Genomic DNA, 21708 nt, shown 5'->3' with positions numbered 1-21708 from the left:
ATATATATATTTTTAGTTGTGGTCGGACACAATACCTTTATTTATTTATTTTTATGTGGTGCTGAGGATTGAACCCAGGGCTTTGCACGTGCTAGGCTAGCGCTCTACCACGGGGCCACAACCCTAGCCCATAATTACTGCTTTTTTAATACAGTGATTTTTTTTTTTTTTTAAGATTTAGGAGAAAAATTTTATAATGTTATTTCTTTACTTTTTACCTGCTCCCTTCAAGTTCAGAAATTTTTTACATTGTCTAGATATACTGATACAACTCATCAGGGGTTTTTGGTTTAAGTTTTTCTTTACTGTCACATTTTTTGCAACAACAAAAACTCCTACAAAGCAGGTCTTCACAAAGGTGATTACCAATTTCGGTCATTATATTTTGGCATATACCACAAGGCACTAGGTTGGGAGCTCTATTGACCCACTAATTATATTAAAAGTACTCGATTTGGGGGGCTGAGGATATAGCTCAGTTGTTAGAGTGCTTGCCTAGCATGCACAAGGCCATAGGTTCAATTCCCAGCACAACAACAAAATAAATAAATAAAGTACTACATTAAAAAAAATTTTAAGTTGTCATTGGACCTTTATTTTATTTATTTATATACAGTGCTGAGAATTGAACCCAGTCCCCTGCACATGCTAGGCAGGTGCTCTATTACTGAGCCTCCACTCCAGCCCCTGTACTCAATTTTTGAAATGAATTCAAGTTCATAATTTTTTTTAATGTTTTTTAGTTGTCAATGGACTTTTATTTCATTTATTTATATGCAGTGCTGAGAATTGAACCCAGTGCTTCACACATGCTAGGCAAGTGCTCTACCACTAAACCACAACCCCAGCCCCTCAAGTCCATAATTTTTTAAACTAAAATTTTAAGTAACTCTGGTTCGTTATTTTCAGCTGGATATCAATTGCTTACTTTTCTGTATCCCATGTTGCATCTGTCAGCAGCATCAGGGAAAAAATACCTAGTCTGTGGTTCTGACTATTCCTCCAGGTTTTTGCACTTTTGGTTTCCATATCAAACTTTTTTGATACTGGAGGTTGAATCCAGAGGCACTTTACCACTGAGCCACATCCCCAACCCTTTTAATTTTGAGCCAGGATTAAGTTGCTGAGGTTAGTCTTGAATTTAGGATCCTCCAGCCTCAGTCTCTCAAGTTGCTGGGATTATAGGAATAGGTCATTGCACCCAGCTCATAGGTTCTCTTTTATAATTCAGTATTACACTCTAATCTCTTCTGTTCTCATATAACCAGACTTTGTTATTTCCCTTTACAAATGCACTTAGATTATTTGGGTGGATATCTAAAATCTGTTCACCTGTAATTGGACTCTGGTTACTTTAATCAAGACAGATTTTTGCACATGCCGCGTAGCCTTTTTAACTCAACATGCTTTTCTCTGCTGTTTCACCCTTTTGGCAAAACAAATGCCATAATTTCTAGCATTTCTCTCTTATAGTCCAGTTTTACAACATTTTCCTGTTGAGTGTATTCCATTCCTATCTTCTAAATGCTATCTTACTTATGCTAGTAAGTGTACTTCTCATATCTATACAGTTTCTTTTTGATGACTCCCATATACACTGAACTCATAGTCTTGGGCATACTAGGCAAGTGCTCTACACTGAGCTACAGACCCACCCCAATGATTCAGATTTTTAATGTTATATCAGGCTTTTGTTCCTACCCTCTCATAATCAGGCTTTGAATTGTGATCCTTAAAAACAAGGTGGAGAATATTCAAGAAAAAAGAAAACTGAGGTAGATAACCAGAGAAAGAAGAAGGAATTATGAAATTAAATTCAAAGCAAAAGGAAAGGTAAAAAGAGACTAATGGAAAGTTAAGGCCGCCTTTTGCAGCAAATCACTGGTTATAACTACTTCTGCCATCTCTTTTTTTCAATGTGTCTTTGTGGGAAAAGCCTGGAATGTATATCTAATTAAGAAATTTTAAAAAATCTTACAGGTAATTTTCTGTGTAACTGGCTTTTAGTTCTACTTCTAAATTTCCCTTAATAGCTACATTTTTGTATTCCCACAGTTGTTTTTATTATTACTTAACTTTATAATCCTTTTCTAAAATTGAGTGACTTACGATTAATTTCTGTGGTTTCTTATCCCACAAGCATGCTGAATTTAATTTTATACTGAGATAACCCCTGTGATCTGCCTAAGAGATGTACTCTTCTTTATGTAATAACATTTTCATCTTATAGGTCTTTAAAGCAATTTTGCTTTATAAATTACAAAGTGGATTTTTTATAGCAGTGTAAACACAGAATGTGTGGAACTGTATTTCCACTCCTTTGAAAACTGTTTTGTTGTTTTTTTCCCTAGCAACCAAAAAATTTTACTCATTACAAGTAGTTACTCATAATATTGGGGTTCATTATGACATAATCATAAGACATGGAATATAATTCTCTACCCCTCAGTCCCTATTACTTCCCCTTCCCCTCCCCTAAAATGGTTTTATAAATTGCTGTTTCTGGAGTTTGAACCCAAGCTAGGCAAGTGAACACATGAACGCATGCTAGGCAAGTGCTATAGCTATATTCCCCAGCCCTTGGAAATGTCTTTTTAACAAAAGTTCGGATGGAGAAAAAGAAATGGCTTCAGTTTTCTTTTTTCTCTTTTTTGGGAGTAGGCGGGGGGATTACAGGGAATTGAACCCAGGGAGTGCTTTATAAACATTGAGCTGCATCCCCAGCCCCTGTTTAATTTTTTTATATTAATATGGGGGTGTCTCACTAAGTTGAGGAGACTGACTAGTCTTGAACTTGCAATCCTCCTGCATCAGTTTCTGGAGTTGTTGGGAGTACAGATTTCACCACCACTCCTGGCTTGAAAAAAATGTTTTTAAAATTTTCCTCTAAATCAGTGTTTCTCAGCTTGTGGCTTAGTAAATATTATTGTTAAGAAGTTTGCATCCTTTTATACACTGGGCATTGCCTGGTGACAAGAGTTAAGTCTCCCATGTTTATTCTTTTGTTATGATGTGATTCTGATTAATAGAGATATGATTAGAATTTAAGTGTTTTTAGTGAATAATTTAGGAATTCTTTTTCCAGGGCCTTATGTGTGATAGGTAATGCTCTACTACTGAACTATAGCCCCAGCCCTTTTAAAGGAATTCCTAAATAAAACTAAGTTTGTTTTTGAGTCACAAAGTTACAACTTGGTCCAGTTAGCTTTCTATAAGAGGAATTATATCATCGCCTGCAGTGTATATAGGAGAAACTAGGACAGACCTACTAGTAACCTAACCAGTCCCAGCTAGGATTACCACCTTATGCCTGACAGTCAGGTCTGGGTGAATTGTACCATGTGTTGATCAGTTTCCTCTCATTTGCAATTTTTTTTGTTTTTGTTTTTAAATAGAATGGAGGAGAGTTCTTCCTGTTTCTACCTCCACAGCAGCAAATCAACTGGGCCCAAGTTTCTGATAAAACAGAAAAAGCAGTTAGCCTTCTCTTATAGTTCTAAATTCTGGATGTTGGAGAGAAGAACCAGCTCGTACCTTCCCAGGTCAGGTGTAGACAGGTGTCAACCATTGTTACACAGACCAGAACTTTTAGTCCTATGCCATCACATGTTGCGTTTTATTATTTTTTAAATAGTAACTCTGTATAGAACTAGGAATGTAGCTTTTTAGCCTGCTTGCCTAGCATGCTGGAGGACCTTGGTTCTATCCCCAGCAGTTCAAAAAAGAAAAACTAACAAAAGTTCTATGTGTTTAGGAGTTTTTTCATTACTTTTAAAATATATATATACATATACATATATATATTTTTTACATGTTGATGGACCTTTATTTTATTCATGTATTTATATGCAGTGCTGAGAATCAAACCTAGTGCTTCACATATAGTAGGCAAGTGCTCTACCACTGAGCCACAACCCCAGCCCTCATTACTTCTTTATAAAACTGAACATAACTTTGTTTTTGTTTTTTTAAAGTTCCCTATGTTGCAAACTGAGTTTGGGTCAAATGAAATATTTGCAGTAAGGCAATCCTGTGAATAAAAATGGAAAGAAAGCCTATGAAATTTGGGAACCTTCAAAAAGTTTGGAGTCACTGCCTAAATATTGAAATGCCACCATTTGTTGTTTGGAGGGATGTGAAGCTAAATTGAGAATGGGAGCACACATCTGCCTTGACTGCTAAGTATATCCATCTCTATTGCTCACCCATAATAGAATTTTGATGTGTGCATTCATTTGTCTTGATTTTAGCAACAGTTCCCCCAATTTGGTGCTAGGGATCAAACCCAGGGCCTTGTCCTTGCTTAGGCTCTGTCACTGAGCTATATACTTCTGGCCCTTAGCAGTAGTTTAAAGAGGGAGAGAATGAAGAGACTTAGCCTATATTTCTTTGTCCTTCCTGTTTATGTTTGAGTGTCCCTAATAGATCCAGTTCTTTTTCATTATTATTACTGGTGGCTTTTGTTTTTTGTTTCTTTAGAAAGATCAGTGAAAAACTGAAAAGACATTGTTTTCTAGTATATTGTCAAGAAAGAGGAAGAATATTACTCTTCCCTTTTTACTTTCAGGCAAGTAAAATGATTTAGTATATGGGCTAAAAATGGGAGTTCATAACCCACTTGAAGCAAAGTGTGAAAGATGATATATCAAGAACTATGTAATGTTTTGAACAACCAACAATAAAAAAAAATAAAACCACAAAAAAAAATAATTTGACAAAAAAAATAAAAAAATAAAAAAGAAATTTTGCCTGTACCTGTTACTGAACCAAATAACACTGAGAAATCACTGAGGAAACAACCATCAGGACACTTTAGTCTCAACGCTGTGGAGAAAACAGGGTCAGTCCAGTTAGAGGTAGTTGTATGTGAGCAGCAAGTTTCTGGCAGCCAGTTCTACAACCAGCTTGGCCTCTATCCTGGGTCTCATGGCCTTACCTTCTTATGTGACTGTTCTGAGGTTAGTTTGGATCCAAACACTGTGCTCATTGCTGTCTTTGGCACATGGAAACTAAGTTTAAAGCCAAGCCAACAACCCAGTTCTTTAAAAATGTTTTCAGACCACACAAGGTGAGTTGTTCATTTTCTTCAGGTAGTTTTAGGCTTTAGGGGACTTCATAAAATTATTCGCAGGGAGGAGTTTGAAGGATGTGAAACAAGTTTATTTCTTCTGCTCTGTTGGCCACTGCTATCTTCATGGATCTGACACTATTTATCTGACAGTGCACTTAGTACTGCTTCGCCAGGGAAAATCACACAAAACAACCCTGGCGCATCAGCACTTTCATTGTGTGCTGGGCTGAGCTTCCCTTCACATGGTCACATCCCCATTTTAATCCAGTACTCCCTTTCCCTGTCCCTACCCCAGACCTGTCTCTGTGGCACTTATTGCTGGCTTCCCTGAGCTCCTGTTTCCACTTTGTGTTTTTTGTGGGGCCCAGGAAGCTAAAGCTGTGTGTATTTGTGGATCAGACAAGTGCAGCAAGTTAATATCATTGGCTTCTGAAGGGGAGAGTGAGGTGATGGCTGCGTTTAAGTTGGATTTCCTTCCAGAAATGATGGTGGATCATTGCTCTTTGAATCCCAGTCCTGTGTAAGTATTTTTGTTGTCTAATTTTATCATAAGCAGAGGAAATGGGCTGTTTTCCCCCCTCCTCCTTCTATTCTTCCTCCTTCTCCTCCTACTTTTCTTTTTAAAAATTTGATAAAAATGGTCTCTTTTCTTAAAAGAGGGAGTAAATATTTGGGAAATAAGCCAAAATCTGAATTCTCTCATGCTATTATTTTCTATTTTAGTCTGATTTTGTCTCATAACTGCTAATTTCCTCCAGGCTATAGCTAAGTTCTTTGCACAAGGGTGCACTTGATGTATATGACTAGCAACATCAGCTCAAGTGTTCTGGCTCCAATCTTTCAAGCTGTATAGTGTTTCCACATATGATAGATTTCAAGGCTTTTTAATGTTTTATTTTTTAACTATGGCTTTATTGCTTGGTTTGGGTATGCAGTTTCATTTTTGGTGGGGGGAAAGGAAGAGTTTTACTTAAAACTTTTAATTATCAAATTCTTAAACTCCTATCACAGGGGAGACTAGTAGTTAGGATGTTTTTAGTACTATATATAGCATTCTGTATTGAGATGCAAAGTGTAATACTAGACCTTGATATCCCCCTCCAAGTTTAATAGAAAATAAGGCTTATTAGCGCATGATTTCAGGAATATCAGATTTATCTCTATCTTCCAAAAAAAACTTTTAAAGTGGATTAATCTCAGTTGTCAGTTTGCCAAATAAATTGTGAATGTGGGAATGAGAAACCTTGTTAGTTTGTAAGAGTGCAAGAACTGCATTGTACAGAGCTAAAATGCTCACTTGATCCTGAGTTACAGGGAACCCAAATTCTGGACTTGGCAAAGAACGATCCATTTCCAATCCCCTGAGTTTGATCAAAGTCTGTCTTTAAGATTTTACTCACTTTAGGCTCAAATAAATGAGCTGGAGGTTATTCAAAGCCAAAAATATCAAATGATAGATCATTCCCTAAATAACAGGTGTTAGGGGGCTGGGGTTGTGGCTCAGTGGTAGAGCACTTGCCTAGCATGTGAGAGGCACTATGTTTGATCCTCAGCACTGAATAAAAATAAATAAATAAATAAATAAAGGTATCCTGTCCAACTACAACCATGTATATATGTGTGTATATATATAACAGATGTTAGTGCAAGTCTGTGAGGTTAGGTTTCCATGTGTGAATCAGTCTGACCTGGGATTAGGAATAACAAGTGTGGATAATAGCAAGATATGTTGTGGAATAATTTTGTGGGGGTCTCCAAGTTAGCCATCTTGCTCTTTTGAAATGGATCCTGTGCCTTCTCTGCAGTCTCCCAAACAATGGTAATTTTAATGTGTCTTTTATTACAGGTCTTTACTACGAAAGTACAGTATCATCATAAAAACATAGTATGTAATAAAAGGATATTTGATTCCTAGAAAGAGGATTTTGTGGCTCAAATTGTCTTTGCATTGTAACACTTTTTCTATATGCTTTGCCTCTGTCTGGTGTTCAGTCTCTTAGGTGCAGTTTTTTTCTCATCTTTTAAGAATTTGGACTGATTAAGTATTCCTGAGGTCTGGACCATGGATCACTGCATGAATATCACCTGGAACTTAAAAATCTAAAGAACACTTATGCTAGAGTAGGATTCAAAACTCTGTATTTTATTATTTATTCATTTATTTATTTGTGCTGGGGATTTAACCCAGGGCCTTGTGTATGCTAGGCAAGCACTCTACCAACTGAACTATATTCCCAGCCCCTAAAACTCTGTATTTTAATAAGTATAATGTGTAGTTTTCATGGACACTACAGTTTGAAACTAATGGCCTTAATACAGGGATTCTGAGTTAGAATTAACTGAGAATGGAGTGTCAATATTTTCCCAGTGTATTTGCATCTGTTTTAGTCCTCCATTTTCACCAAAACTTTGTTAGATTAACTGGGCTTAGGCTGTTGCTTCTGTGTTAAGGAAGAGGAAACCAGTTGAGAGAGAGACCCAGTTGGCTCGTTTTAGAATAACTGATATCAATTTTTGGCCTAAAGTACAAGTTTAATGACACCTTTTTAAAAATTTTTGCTCACTGGATAGGTTACCCGTCAACTGTTCCCATTGTTACAAGTCCTTGGGCCCACTCCCACAGGAATAGTACACAAAACCACCACAAAGACAGTAAGGTGCCTTCAAGAAGAAAGTGTTGTTTTGTTGCTTGGGGTTGAACCCAGGGCCTCATGCCGCAGTCTGGCTGGGCACAATCAGATGTTGAGAGCCACAGCCGAGGGGCCCCAGCAAACTTCCAGCTGCCGGCTGATGATTGGCTCATTTTCTTTTCAAAAGAAACTAACTTTATTTTTAGAACCACACACGCCAAACAAAACAGCCTCTCAGGAAAAACCCTCAGAGCCTCAACTGCCACCACCGGCTTTCCACAAGCCTCTCTCTCCCACACAAGCTTCTCTCCACCTCCCACAATCCTCCTGCTCTTGAGGCCGATTGGCTGGGTCATGTGGGCGGAGCCAAAAAAGTCCCCCAATGAGCAGCTCCGTGGTCTGAAAGGGCAGGGAAACAGCCCAATGAGCATCACCGCAGAGGAGCCAATCAGCTAGATGTTGCTGGGGCCGCTGTGAGCCAATCATCAGCCGGCAGCTGGAAGTTTGCTGGGGCCCCTTCAGCTGTGGCTCTCAACAGCCTCATGCATGCTAGGCGAGCATTCTACCACCGTGAACATCCCTAACCCCAGAAGAAGGTTCTTGAGGATGATGTGTGCTCACAATCTCTCTTGGATTCTCTTTTTTCTCAGTAAAGCACTACTTTAGCTGTAAGCTAAATTGGAGTTTTTATTGCTGAAATGATTTTGTTGGAAATATAATAGAGCTTGTGTCTTAATTCAGAATTCCTTTACAATAAAGAAGCAATGAAGGAGCTCTAGAAGCTTCTGGGAGCCTGGGCCCTTGTTCCTTTCTTTTTTATAATCAATATCATTGATTCTACTTTGGTAACTCTTAAGCTTCTTACTTTTCTTACACCCTAGGATATGGATAGTTTCCAAAATGTGGCTCAAGCGGTAGCGCGCTCGCCTGGCATGCGTGCGGCCCGGGTTCGATCCTCAGCACCACATATAAAGATGTTGTGTCCGCCGAAAACTAAAAAATAAATATTAAAAAAAAAAAAAAGTTATATCTCAAGCCCTTTTTTTCCCCCCCAGCTCTCCCACTGCTCAAAGGAGCACTGATCTATTTCTCTGCTTCTCAGATCTATGACTTTTTATAAAAACTAGTGGAGTGGAGGATGGGATAAGGGAGAGGGAAGAAGGGGGGGAAAATTTTTTAAAAATTAGAAAAAATGCCTTGTGCTGGGGATGTGGCTCAAGCGGTAGCGCACTCGCTTGGCATGCGTGCGGCCCGGGTTCGATCCTCAGCACCACATACAAACAAAGATGTTGTGTCTGCCGCGAACTAAAATAAATAAATAAATAAATATTTAAAAATTCTCTCTCTCTTACACTCTCTTTAAAAAAAAAAAGAAAGAAAAAGAAAAAAATGCCTTGTGCTGGTAAGAATATATCACAATGAAGCCCACTGTTAATGTATAATTCATCAATAAAAAGAAAAAAGAAGAATTAAAACAGCCTATCAGACATTTCCATCAGAAGTCTTCCTCAAAAAAACAATGTCCCAAAGTGCCTGAACTAGAACCCAAGTTATACTGACCTCTTCTTCCTCACCTCCAACTCTTCTCAAGTCTATTTTTTCCCTTTCTAATGTACGCTATCTCACTCCTCCCCTCTGTGCTTGGACCTTATCAATTTTTCATCACCCTTTAGGCTTTCATTTCTCATGCCATATAATGCTTCCCGGTTGCCTAGTCCATTTGGCTTAAATGCCTCCACACACCTTCCCCCTCCTCCAAATAAAGTAAAACCATATTTGTCACATATTTCACAGAATTTTTCTACATTTGTTAAAGGATTCTTAGAGTATTATAGTTGTGTCCTTTGACTTTTGCAGTGCCATTGTTTCCAGGGTAGGTATTGCTCAGTTTTTTTTTTGTTTTTTTTTTTAGAGCTCAGTAGTGGGTAGAATCTGGCACTATAGAAAGAACTTGGAAAGTACAGTTCATCTATCTATTTGTTTTGTTTGGGTAGTAGATGATTGCAAAGATAAGATGGACAGATTTTCTTTTACCTCAGGGGGAAAGGCTGAAAACCTTCAAATGCATGTAGTTGTGCTGTTATTGGATGTGAACTTAAAAACCTATGTGAACTGGGCATATAGCTGTAATCCCAGAGGTTAGGGAGCTGAGGCAGGAAGATCGCAAGTTCAAAGCCAGCCTCAGCAACTTAGAGAGGCCCTAACTCAGTGAGACTCTGTCTTTAAATAAAATACAAAAAAAGGGTTTGGGATGTGACTCAGTGGTTAACTGCTCCTGAGTTAAGTCCCTGGTACCCCCCCAAAATAAAAAAACAAAACAAAACAGAAAAACAACACCCTATGCCAGTAGCATTAACGTTATATCCCACATGACAGAAAGGTCTTCCTTATCCAAATAAAAATTACCTTTTTTATAGAATATACAAATATTCTGTCTTGTTCTCACTAGAGAACATGTGGAAAGAAACCTGGGCCTGGGTTTCTGGGGTCCTTTTATTTGCATGCATCTCTCTCTCAGTTTTTTCACAGCCCAGTATGTGAGCCATGGGGATCTATCTGGTGGTAGGTAGTAAGTGGAATCTGGAATGTAGTGAGTGTTATGCCTGTAGGAGGTGGAGCAATTGGTTGCTCTCCGAAAATTTTCTGTAAAGAGAAATAAATAATAATGAGTAAAGAGAAATAAAAAGTTAACGAGAGAGTGGCAAAATAAATAATGAAAGGTCTCAGAAATTTTATGTATTTATTTAGCACTGGGGATTGAGTCCAGGGGCATTTAATCACTGAGCCACACCTCCAGTTCTTTTCATTTTTTATTTTGAGATAGGGTCTCACTAAATTACTTAGCACCTTGCTAAGTTGGCAAGGCTGGTGTTGAACTTGTGGTCCTCCTGCCTCAGCCTCGTCAGTAGCTGGGATTACAGGCATGTGCCACTGCATCCAGCCAGAAATTATTTTTAAACAGGTATGAAGGTCATATTTGTTAACCCTTTGGCTGAAAGGAGGACAGATCAGATACCCACTCAAGTTGACATATACCAAGGGATTTTTGAAGGACGCATGTCGAGTAGAGTATAATGTTAATTAGGAGCTCTGCATCTGGAAGACCTGGAAACCCCATGTATCTCACCCCAGGATACATGTTCCGCTCACTTTGCATGTGCTGCTGCTTCTACTCTTTACCCGACTTATAACTTCAGTTTACATTATGGCTTGGCTTTGCTGTCATCCTTCCATCCTGTCTTAGAGTATGGAATTCACATACCATAAAAGTTACCCTTTAAAAATGATTTTTTTAAAAAGTAGGTTTTTAAAGTGCATTTATAAAGTTTTAAAGTATATTCACAAATTCAGCTCTAATTTCATTCTCATCACCCCCGAAGCCCTAAACCCATTAGTAATACTAATGTAAAAATCATTAATTTTCCCTCCTTTTTTTTATTTTTAGTTTTTTAAATATTTATTTATTTGGTTAGTTAGTTAGTTAGTTTTCGTCGGACACAACATCTTTGTATGTGGTGCTGAGGATCGAACCCGGGCCGCACGCATGCCAGGCGAGCGCGCTACCACTTGAGCCACATCCCCAGCCCCCTCTTTTTTTTTTTTTTTTTTTTTTTGTACTAGGGATTGAACCCAGAAGCACTTTACCACTGAACTATATCCCAGTTCTTTTCATTTTTTATTTTTGAGACAGGGACATGGTATATTACTGAAGCTGATTTGAACTTGTGATCCTCCTGGCCTCAGTTTCCTGAGTTGCTGGGATTACAGGTGTGCATCTCTTTGTACAGCCTCACTCCCCTTTTCTTCCCATCCCCCGTTCCTTGAAACCACTAATGTATTTTCTGTCTATACATTTGCCTGTTCTAGACATTTCATGTAAATGGAACCACATAATACACGTTATTTGCTCTCTGCTTCTGCTGCTAGAAGCAGAAACAAAAAGATGGGGGTTGCTGCCATGCCTTTCCTTTCCACCTTCTCTTCTCCCTTCACTGTTGTAGAGCCTGATTTTCCTACATCAGGGCTGGCACTACTACCACAGAAGATGAGAATTTTCATAGTCTTGCCTCTTAGAAATAACAGGGACACTATAAACACATCTCCGGGGGCTGCTAAATTCACTGGCTCTTAAAGGGGCATAATAAGTACACATAATCCTTCACTCTGTATATTCCATGGAGTGAGGAGATAGGCACAAATTTGAGAATGTATCTATTGAGAATATATCTAGTGATATATAGAGTAAATTGGTGATGTGGAATTCTAGGCAGTATCATACTCAAGAGTCTTATCTCCAGTAGCTTTTTTATTCTATGATTACTTTGAACCTTAACAACATGTATACTGAAAGTATGTGGAAGAGGAGAATGGGAAGCATTATTGCTCATCTCTTCATGCAGTTGAGAAAGTTTGTGACTGTTTATACTCTGTGCGTGTACAGGTTTGCATGTGGTTGCTTCTCTCTCTCAGTATGTCTATAGCCTGTAATACTAATATAAAAATCATTAATTTTCCTATATCGTCTCTTTTTATCTTGGTGTCACCATTATTTTTTAACCTTTATTTTATTTATTTATTTATTTTTATGTGGTGCTGTGGATCGAACCCAGCACCTTGTACGTGCTAGGCAAGTGCTTTACCACTGAGCCACAACCCTAGCCCATCTCTTTCATTTTTTTTTTTTAAACAGCACCCGGTGCATTATTATTTTTTTTCTATTTATTTTTCAGTTTTTGGTGGACACAACATCTTTATTTTATTTTTATGTGGTGCTGAGGATCGAACCCAGCACCCCGCACATGCCAGGCAAGCGTGTAACCGCTTGAGCCATATCCCCAGCCCCTCTTTCATTTTTAACTCATGAACTCCCAAGAAAATACTGTGTTTTTCTTACTCAGATGTATACCACATCAACCAAAGTATAAGTAAGTGCCCAGTATTTATTGGAGGAAGGTATAAGTCAGTACCCCAGCTGCATAATATTCACAGCATCGTGAGCCTGTATGATTTGCTGCATCTGGGCAGTGCTTATCAAATTGGTGAGCCATCTCATTTTTCACACCCTTGTAAAATAAAATGAAAACGATCAACACATGAGCTTTTATTTTGTATTTATTATCATTAGATTGAATAACGTCTAAAATGTCTCACCAATTTTTATTAAAAATTTTCTGAAGGATTAATTTGAGGATTATTTCTGTTCCTTGGACCTAGCTTTGAATAACACTGCTCTAGGGGATTCTTCTGACTGTTGAGTTGGCATATCAAGGTGGAAGGGTGGTTCATAGAGTAGGTGGACTTTAAGAAATAGAGATTTGGAGAGTAAAAGAGGAGAAAATGAGGACACATGTCTAGAATCCTGAGTCTTCATTGATTTTGAATAAACTATTACATTGTCTTTCCCTTTGCACTAAATGATGATGTAGAAAATTTAGAAATAACACACAAACACAGAAGCAAAGGACAAACCAGGAGATTCTGCCTACAGTGTAATACAAATTAATAAATTCCTGCCTAGAGCTGGGGTTGTGGCTCAGTGGTAGAGCACTTGCCTGGCATGTGTGAGGCACTGGGTTCAATCCTCAGCACCACATTAAAATAAAGACCTATCAACAACTAAAAAAACAAAACAACAAACTCCTGCCTCTTTCGAAATAGCTACTAGCTTCCTTATCATTTCAATATATTTGAGCACCGTTGGGATTCTCTGTTATCCCTCCCTAGAATAGAAATATGAAGAAAGAATAGCAATATTTAATAAAATGCTATTAAAACTAGTAATTAAAGTTGTTCAGGGCAGTTTATAGGGAATGACACCCATTGTGGTTTCACTAGTCATGGGGCTGTTTTCATCAGTGTAGCCCGGTTTCTTTTGGAACATTAAAATTAAACTTCTAAAAGCAGTTACATTATATATTTGCAGTGACTTCCAGTACATGGGGTGGGTTTTTTGTTTGTTTTGTTTTTTCTTCCGTGTGTGTGTGTGTGTGTGTGTGTGTGTGTTATTTAGTTATATTTGGTACCAGGGATTGAACTCAGGGGTGCTTAACCACTGAACCACATCCCCAGCCCCCTGCCTTTTTGGTGGGGGGATACCAGGGATTGAACTCAGGGTACTCAACCATTGAACCACATCCCCCCAAGCCCTATTTTGTATTTTATTTAGAGACAGATACTCATCAAGTTTCTTAGCACCTCGCTTTTGCTGAGGCTGTCTTTGAACTTGCGATCATTCTATTTTGAAACAGGGTCTTGCTAAGATGCTTAGGGTCTCACCAAGTTGCCCAGGCTGACCTCAGATTTACAGTCTTCTTCCCTCAGCCTCCAGAGTTGCTGGGATTACAGGCATGCACCACTGTGCCTGGCCAACATATAGTTTTAAAGTAACAGAGTTTAAAAACAAAAACAAAGGTGCTTTGGTCCTGTGGCAATCAAATAATCGTAAGATATGATTGCTTCTTTTAAATTTGAGAGTCCTCTTTGTGTACAACACTCATTTTGGCAGGTTTAATTGCTTAAACAGGGAATTGTGATGAGTAACAAGAAATTCCTCCCATCCTACATCTGAATGCTAACTTTGAACCAGGCCCCATGCCAGGTGTGCTATAAGAATGAATAGGAAATAAGAACCTTTGCTGCCTTCAAGGAGCTGACAGTCCTTGGGAAAGGTGAATACAGGCAGATAATGCAAAAAAAAAAAAAAAAAAAAGCTGTTAAATATATATAGTAAAGATGGAAATTTAGTGCTGTTGAGTCCTAGGATGCACCTAACTAGTTATCCTGCAAGAATATGGGGAATCTTCACAGATGTAGGAACAAGAGTTGATCTACAAGTCATTTATAGTATTTGACATTTAGTTAGTGCTAGATTACTAGCAAAGGGGATGTGAGAATAAACCCTGTGGATGTTCAGTTATATGAGATTTAGCATTTATTAAAAGAGGTTGAAGTACTTTTATAGATTCAGCATTCTTAAGGATCTTCAAATACTATTCAGAAGATAACAGTGGTAGAAAAACTTATAAAGAAAACTAGCATTTTATTTAAGATTGGGTATTGGAACCTGAAAAATTGAATATAAACTACATAGTTTCTGGATTAAGCAGTAAATACTAAAAGGAAAGCTGACCCAGGTAGGTTTTTTTTTTTTTTTAATTTAAATTGTTAATAATTTGGAAGAAAGACCTCCAAACAGTGGTAGGAGGACTTTGAAATAGATGGTTCCTTTTTTTTTTTTTTTTTTAAAGTGGTCCTGAGGAACAAACCCAGGTCTTATGCATGATAGGCAAGCAAGAACTCTACCTCTGAGCCACATCCCCAGCCCTTGAGTTGGAAATATTTATAGAACAAGAAACCCCCTAGGTTCTTGGCAGTGGTAGGAGTAGAAGTGAAGATAGGAAAACAAGAGTGTTACTAGTTTGATGTAGTAGGATGCAGGAGGAATTTATGGACTTTAAAATGGTTGCAGTTGGTAAGCAAGTCCAACTTGCAGGAAGAGTACTATGTTCGGTAACTTCGGAAAAGGCTAGGATGATAGCAGCTTTGTTTATATTACAATCACTTTTGGAAATTTAAGATGCAGAGCTTTGTTTTGGTCCAGGAACCTAACTCAAGAGCAGTAGGATTAAGCATAAGACAGCCAGCTTTCTCCCTTCTTCCATCCTTTCCTTCATATTGAACCCAGGGGTGCCTTCTTTATATTTTAAGACAGGGCCTCACTGTGCTACATAGATCTTCACTACATTGCTGAGTCTGGCTTTGAACTGGCGATCCTCCTGCCTCAGCCTCCCAAACCTCTGGGATTAAAGGCCTTCGTGCCCAGCTTTGAATTCTGGTGTCTAGTCAGTTCTAGTTTCAGCCTTAGAAATCAGGTGCTTCTGTCTTAACATCTCCTGAAAGAAGACTTTACCTGACATTTTATACTTTGAAGAGTCCTTACTTGTATCTGTAACGAATAGGCTTTTGTTATTTTATGGACATTTTAAAAATGCTTCTGTTTAACTATGCTTAAATGTTATTAAAACTTGATTTTGCTTTAGGAACTTTACCTGGTAAGTTCCTCTGAGAAATGTCATGCTAGACCAAATATAAGTGATGTTTCAGTTCCTAGGTTTTAACAATCTAGGTCCTAATCAGAGCATTGACTTAAGTTTGGCATCTAATGTAATGGGTTAGCCATGTTGAGGGTGGACCAGGGAGCTCTAGTAAGTTGAATAGAGGTAGTGAACAAAGTAGAATTTTTTTCCTCGTGCTTTTTCATAATGTAGTTGAGATCTCTGAAGAAAAGATAACTCCCTCCTGAAAGAACTTGAATATATAATAGAAATTTCATTTTTATCTCAATGTAGCTCCAAGAAAATGAACGGCACCCTGGACCACCCAGATCAACCAGATCTTGATGCTATTAAGATGTTTGTGGGCCAGGTTCCGAGGACCTGGTCTGAGAAAGACTTAAGGGAACTCTTCGAACAGTATGGTGCTGTCTATGAAATCAACGTCCTAAGGGATAGGAGCCAAAACCCTCCTCAGAGCAAAGGTGAGGGCTTTGAGTTTTTACATGTAAGTCCCACCATGTGCCTTTTATCTCTCATTGCCAGAATGCTTCTGTGATCATTTAGGGGGAGAGACTGTCCTTTTATTAGGAGATCTATTTTCCAATGCAAACACATTAAATAGCTTATAAATAATATTAAGGTAACATCATGAGAATAATTTGAATTTTAGGTCTGTGCTCTTCTTTGTGAGAACTCTAAATTCAAGAGACAGATCTGTGTGAGTATCTCATTTGATCTTGGAATGGCGTGACAAAAATAAAAGTCAACCAGCCACGTAAATTTTTTTTAGTGCTCTGACTTGAGTAAGCTGAAAGATATTGTCCATGTACCCAAGGATTTCTTGTTAGTATTATAGAGGCCATTCAGGAAGAACTTGTTTAGGCAACTTGTTTGTTGTGGCTTATAAATGCAGAGGGGAAAAAAAAAATGGCTACCAGAAATACCAGCAGAATGAACATAAGACTGATGGTAGATGGGCATTAGATTTGCTTTATATACACAGACATGTTCTTATTTTCCAAATGATCAATTTCAGAGTAATTTTTTGTGAAAGCTATTCTGTAGTGCAAATGCAAGCAAGCATGATTGTCATGTTTGAAACTAGCTTACTATATCATAGGATCTTGGAGCAGAGGAATTATTTCTCTTTGTGAAATAGTTAACAAAAATATAAAGTATTGTAGTTTTTGAAAATGACTGGCAATATAACATTCAGTAATTTTAAATCTTAATTAACTACACCATGATTTCAAAAAAAATCTGTTTTTGTATTTTGGCTGTACTGGGGATTGAACCCGGGATGCATACTAGGCAAGCACTTTTCCACTGACTGAGTTATATCCCTAGCTACTCTGTATTGTATTTCATGGGAATATGGGAGCATCAGAACATTGAAGCCCAAGATTTCCAAGATATACCTTCCCATCCTCCAATAGAAACAAAGAACAAAATTTATAGATTTACAGACAGCATCAAGTGCTATTAAAAGCTTAATTATATTTAATGAGAACTAAGAGTCCCCTTGCCCCCCTCCCCCCACCAAAAAATGTTAAGGGGTCCTTGCTCTTAAGTCATTTTAGAATTTAATGAATGTTTGAGGCATGTGGTAGCTACTGGAGATGATGTAGGGAGAATGACTTGACTTATTCTGAGAATGTAAGGAGAGGAGTTCTAGCAAACTACAAGCTTTAGGAGTATGGGTTCCTGCCTGTCTGATTTGTATCTAAGTCTTCTTGCCCAGCTTACTACCCAGAGCTCCCAGTAGGGTGGGTTAAGGGAATGGATATTACCTTTGTAAGGCAAGCTATCTTTCCAGGGTTGTTGCACAGGCAACTAAATAGAAGACTTATTTAATATTATTATTAGGAGACTAAATGAAGGAAATAATTAAAAAATAATTCCAGGGCTGGGGTTGTGGCTCACTAGTGGAACACTTGCCTCACATGCGTGAGCCCTGGGTTTGATCCTCAGCACCACATAAAAATAAATAAGTATAAATATTAAAAAAAAAAAAAAATCCCAGTGCCCTAGGTTCTCCTTCTCTCTCTCCTTGCCAGTTTTACTAGACCGAGCCTCCTCTTAAAAGTTTCACCCTGTCAATGGAAGGAAGAAGTGCTTTAAGAATTGTCAGTTTTCAAAGCACTAGTTTGATTCTGTAAAATCTTGGTTAATTGCAGGGTGCTGTTTTGTTACATTTTACACCCGTAAAGCTGCATTAGAAGCGCAGAACGCTCTTCACAACATGAAGGTCCTCCCAGGGGTAAGACAACTTCTAATACATGACACTGGTAGTTTTGATGCATAGGACATGGTTATACATACCAGGAACACCCTGAAAATCATTTTGGGGATAAGCTAGTTGCTGTGGAATTTAATGTAAAGGAGTACTTAAAGGGAGCATTTCAAAGAAGATTAGACTGAAAGTAGTTCTCTTACAACCAGTAGTCTTGGATATTTTGACTACCTGACTCATGTTCTTTCTATTCTTACATTTTGCCAGAAAAGATCATGAGGCAGACATGTGTTCAGAGAGAACTCTTATGGCCCTAGTTTTGGCATGTCTTTTAGAGTCTTCATTTATATTTTTTAATGCATCAGTATGTATGTATGTATGCATGTACAGATACTCAATAACATTCATGGTATGACTTTTTAGATGCATCATCCTATACAGATGAAGCCTGCCGACAGCGAAAAGAACAATGGTAAGAAAGCATACCAAATTTTTCCATTATTTCTTTCTACTTCATTTGCTGTTCTTATGTTCTCTAGATTGAATTGTGCTCCAAGAAACCTAATTTGTCATTGTTTGTTTGTTTTTCCCTTGTAAAATAAGTATAAATAAAGAGATGAGAGGGCTGGGGTGTGGCTTGGTCTGTGATAGAGCACTTGCCTAACACATGTGAGGCCCTGGATTCGATCCTCAGCACTGCATGAAAAATAAAAATAAAATAAAGGAATTATGTCCATCTACAACTAAAAATATTTTTAAAAAATAAATGAGACTGGATTTAAAAGTAGGATATCAAAGTAGGGTTGACTGGAAAACATTACAATAACATATTAGAATGATCTGGAATGTCCTTCAAAAATATAATTTCTTATGGGCAGGAAAGGGGAAAATGAACAAATTGGGAAGGAGAACTTAATTTTCTTGAATATCAGAGTTTCCTCAGCTGGCACTCAACAAGGATAAGGCCATGTTCAACTCTCTCATCAAAATCCCAGTGGGAAGAAGCTGGACAAATTTCAGTCCTCTGGCGTGTCTCGGGCATGTCTGGAGATGCACTCAGACCTCAACCCTCAGCTGTAGGAGCTGAATGTCACAGGAGCCATAGAAATTGAAGTTGGTGAGCTGGGGCTGTAGCTCAGTGGTAGAGCTTTGGCCTAGCATATAGGAGGCATTAGGGTCAGTCATTACCATATAAAAATAAATAAAGATATTGTGTTCATCTCCAACAAAGAAAAAAAAGAAATTGAAGTTTCTCAATTTAAATCTTTCCAGAAAATCTAAGTGAAGCCAGGTACAGTGGCACACACCTGTAATTTCAAGGATTTAGGAGACTGAGGCAGGAAGATCACAAGTTGGAGGCCAGCCTCAACAACTTACCAAAATCTGTCTCAAAATTAAAAGGGCTGGAGATTTAGCTCCATGGTAGAATGCCCCTGGGAATAGAAAATCCAAGTAGTACATGAATTTGAGAAAAAGTTCAGTGGTAAGTCTTTGATCTTTTTATATATGTATATAAAAAGATGTTGATGGACTTTTTATTTTATTAATTTATTTATATGCAGTGCTCAGAATCAAACCCTGGGCCTCACACATGCTAGGCAAGTGCCCTACCACAGAGCCACAACTCCAGGCCACCTTAATTTGGCCTTACCCAACTTGAAATAGCTGAATGAAAATAAGCAAAAGAGTCATGGGTAGCTGGGAGTGGTGGTGCAAGCCTGTAATCCCAGCAGCTCCGGAGGCTGAGGTAGGAGGATCACAAGTTTAAAGCCATCTGCAATGGCAAGGCCCTAAGCAACTCAGTGAGACCCTTTCTAAATAAAATACAAAATAGGGCTAGGGATGTGGCTCAGGGCTCAGTGGTCGAGTGCTCCTGAGTTCAATCCCTGGTACCCCCTGCCCCCCAAAAAAGAGTCATGGGTGGTGTAATCCTTGTGGACTTGGACTTACCAAATGAAATTGTAAGCAGGAGAATCTGCATGAAACTGGATGGCAGCACAGAGCAGAGCACAAGGTCAAAACTTATTTATTCGTTCATTCATTTATGTGCTTGGGATTGAATCCAGTGGCAGTTGACCACTGAGCTACATCCCCAGTCCATCATAAAAATGTTTTATTTTGAGACAGCGCCTTACCAAGTTGCCAAGCTGGCTTCAAACTGGTGATCCTTCTGCCTCAGCCTCCTGAGTTTCTGGGATTACTGACATGCGTTTACAAGTTGAAACCTTTTTATCCTTGCTCAAAGTCAGGGGTATTAATTTTGACTTTGCAAAGTTTGAGTTTGAAACTCAAGTGCTAAAGTGAAAAAATAAAGTCCAAAAAGGTAGGTAGACAGTCTACTCACTGAAAAGTTGATCTTATTCCTCTGATCACATCAAAGTTGTGATGTTCCTCTTTCTGAAGTATTGTAGTATTTGTAGTATTGCTAGAGAGAACAAACATACCAAAGTAGTTATCTTTATTAATCAGATAAGGTAACTGACACAAATTGGTTAAGTAACTTCAACAAGAGCATGAAGCTGTTAAATTTCATCTCAGTACTTCCAGTTACATATAATTTTAAGATGTCTCTGGTTAGAAGAAATGTAGAATTATGGGGGTGGAGGGATAGTATGTCTTGGGATCTGAAATGTGGTATGAGACACAAAGCCAGGTTTCATACCCAGATGATCTAGCTCCTGAGTGTGTGCTCTACTGCATTTTAGTAATAACATTCAAGCCTTTTGTGTTTTACTCTCTTAGCAGTGGAAGACAGGAAGCTGTTTATTGGTATGATTTCCAAGAAGTGCACTGAAAATGACATCCGAGTCATGTTCTCTTCATTTGGACAGATTGAAGAGTGCCGGATATTGCGGGGACCTGATGGCCTGAGCCGAGGTGGTACAATTTAAAACATATGTGTATATATATATTTAGTTTTTAGTTTTAGTTGGACATAATACCTTCACGTTATTTATTTTTATGTGGTACTGAGGATCAAACCCAAGACCTCGCACATACTCGGTGAGAGTGATCTACCGCTGAGCCACAACCCCAGCCCCCAAGGTGGTACAATTTTAGCTATTAAAGATAATTCTCTTAAATTTGGAGTTTCTTTTTAATTGGCCCAGTGGAAATCAGATTCCTAGCCACCATAGCCCTGTCACCATGAAGAAGTTAGGCCTGCTGCTTTGTTCTATACATCTGGGTCCTATCAGGCTACTCCCATGAGTTGATCCCCTTTTGTTTTCCTATCCTCCCTAAGGAGTCAAATCCTGCACTTTAGTGTCATGTATTAAAATTTTCTCATTTGGTGCTTAAAGATCTTGATGCCAAAATGGAAACATTTTCTTTTCTTTCTGTGGGGAACTAGGGGATATGATTCCTTCTTTCTCTCTTTCTTTCCTATCTGTGGTACCCTGGTTTTTCATTAAATCAGTTACTGCACTAGTGTGGCATATCTGTCTCTTCACCAACTCATTAGCCCCGCCGAAGACAGGGACCACATTTGTATCATGATAGTTGGCATCATAATAGGGGCTTAGCCAGTTGTCAATAAATGTGTAAATGAATGAATGAGTTATTGACTCTTCTCTTATCAGGTTGTGCATTTGTGACTTTTACAACAAGAGCCATGGCACAGACAGCTATCAAGGCAATGCATCAAGCACAGACCATGGAGGTAGGGAACAGATAGGTGTAAAGGGGAAATTCCTTAGCCTGTGAATACTAGGACAGTTT

General features: G+C 38.4%; 1 protein-coding gene across 20 annotated transcripts in view; it reads left to right on the top strand.

Moving 5' to 3' along the window:
• Celf1 (CUGBP Elav-like family member 1) overlaps positions 1 to 21708 on the top strand; it is an 81367-nt gene that overhangs the window by 43395 nt on the left and 16264 nt on the right. For 12 of the 20 annotated variants that reach the window (XM_015477907.2, XM_048788799.1, XM_048788798.1 and 9 more), the window contains exons 2-7: positions 5440 to 5591; positions 16050 to 16237; positions 17933 to 18015; positions 18412 to 18460; positions 20731 to 20865; positions 21570 to 21649. In XM_015477907.2, coding sequence (XP_015333393.1) covers positions 5521 to 5591; positions 16050 to 16237; positions 17933 to 18015; positions 18412 to 18460; positions 20731 to 20865; positions 21570 to 21649 — 606 coding nt within the window. In that variant the 5' untranslated portion in view covers positions 5440 to 5520. The remainder of the gene's footprint in view (positions 1 to 5439; positions 5592 to 16049; positions 16238 to 17932; positions 18016 to 18411; positions 18461 to 20730; positions 20866 to 21569; positions 21650 to 21708) is intronic. The other 8 variants (XM_048788806.1, XM_048788800.1, XM_048788801.1 and 5 more) reach the window with 2 other exon arrangements.

This window comes from Marmota marmota, unplaced genomic scaffold (assembly GCF_001458135.2).
Source record: "Marmota marmota marmota unplaced genomic scaffold, marMar, whole genome shotgun sequence".
Taxonomy (NCBI): domain Eukaryota; kingdom Metazoa; phylum Chordata; class Mammalia; order Rodentia; family Sciuridae; genus Marmota; species Marmota marmota.
The sequence above is the reverse complement of the archived record's forward strand: the minus strand, read 5'-3'. Positions and strand labels throughout refer to the sequence as shown.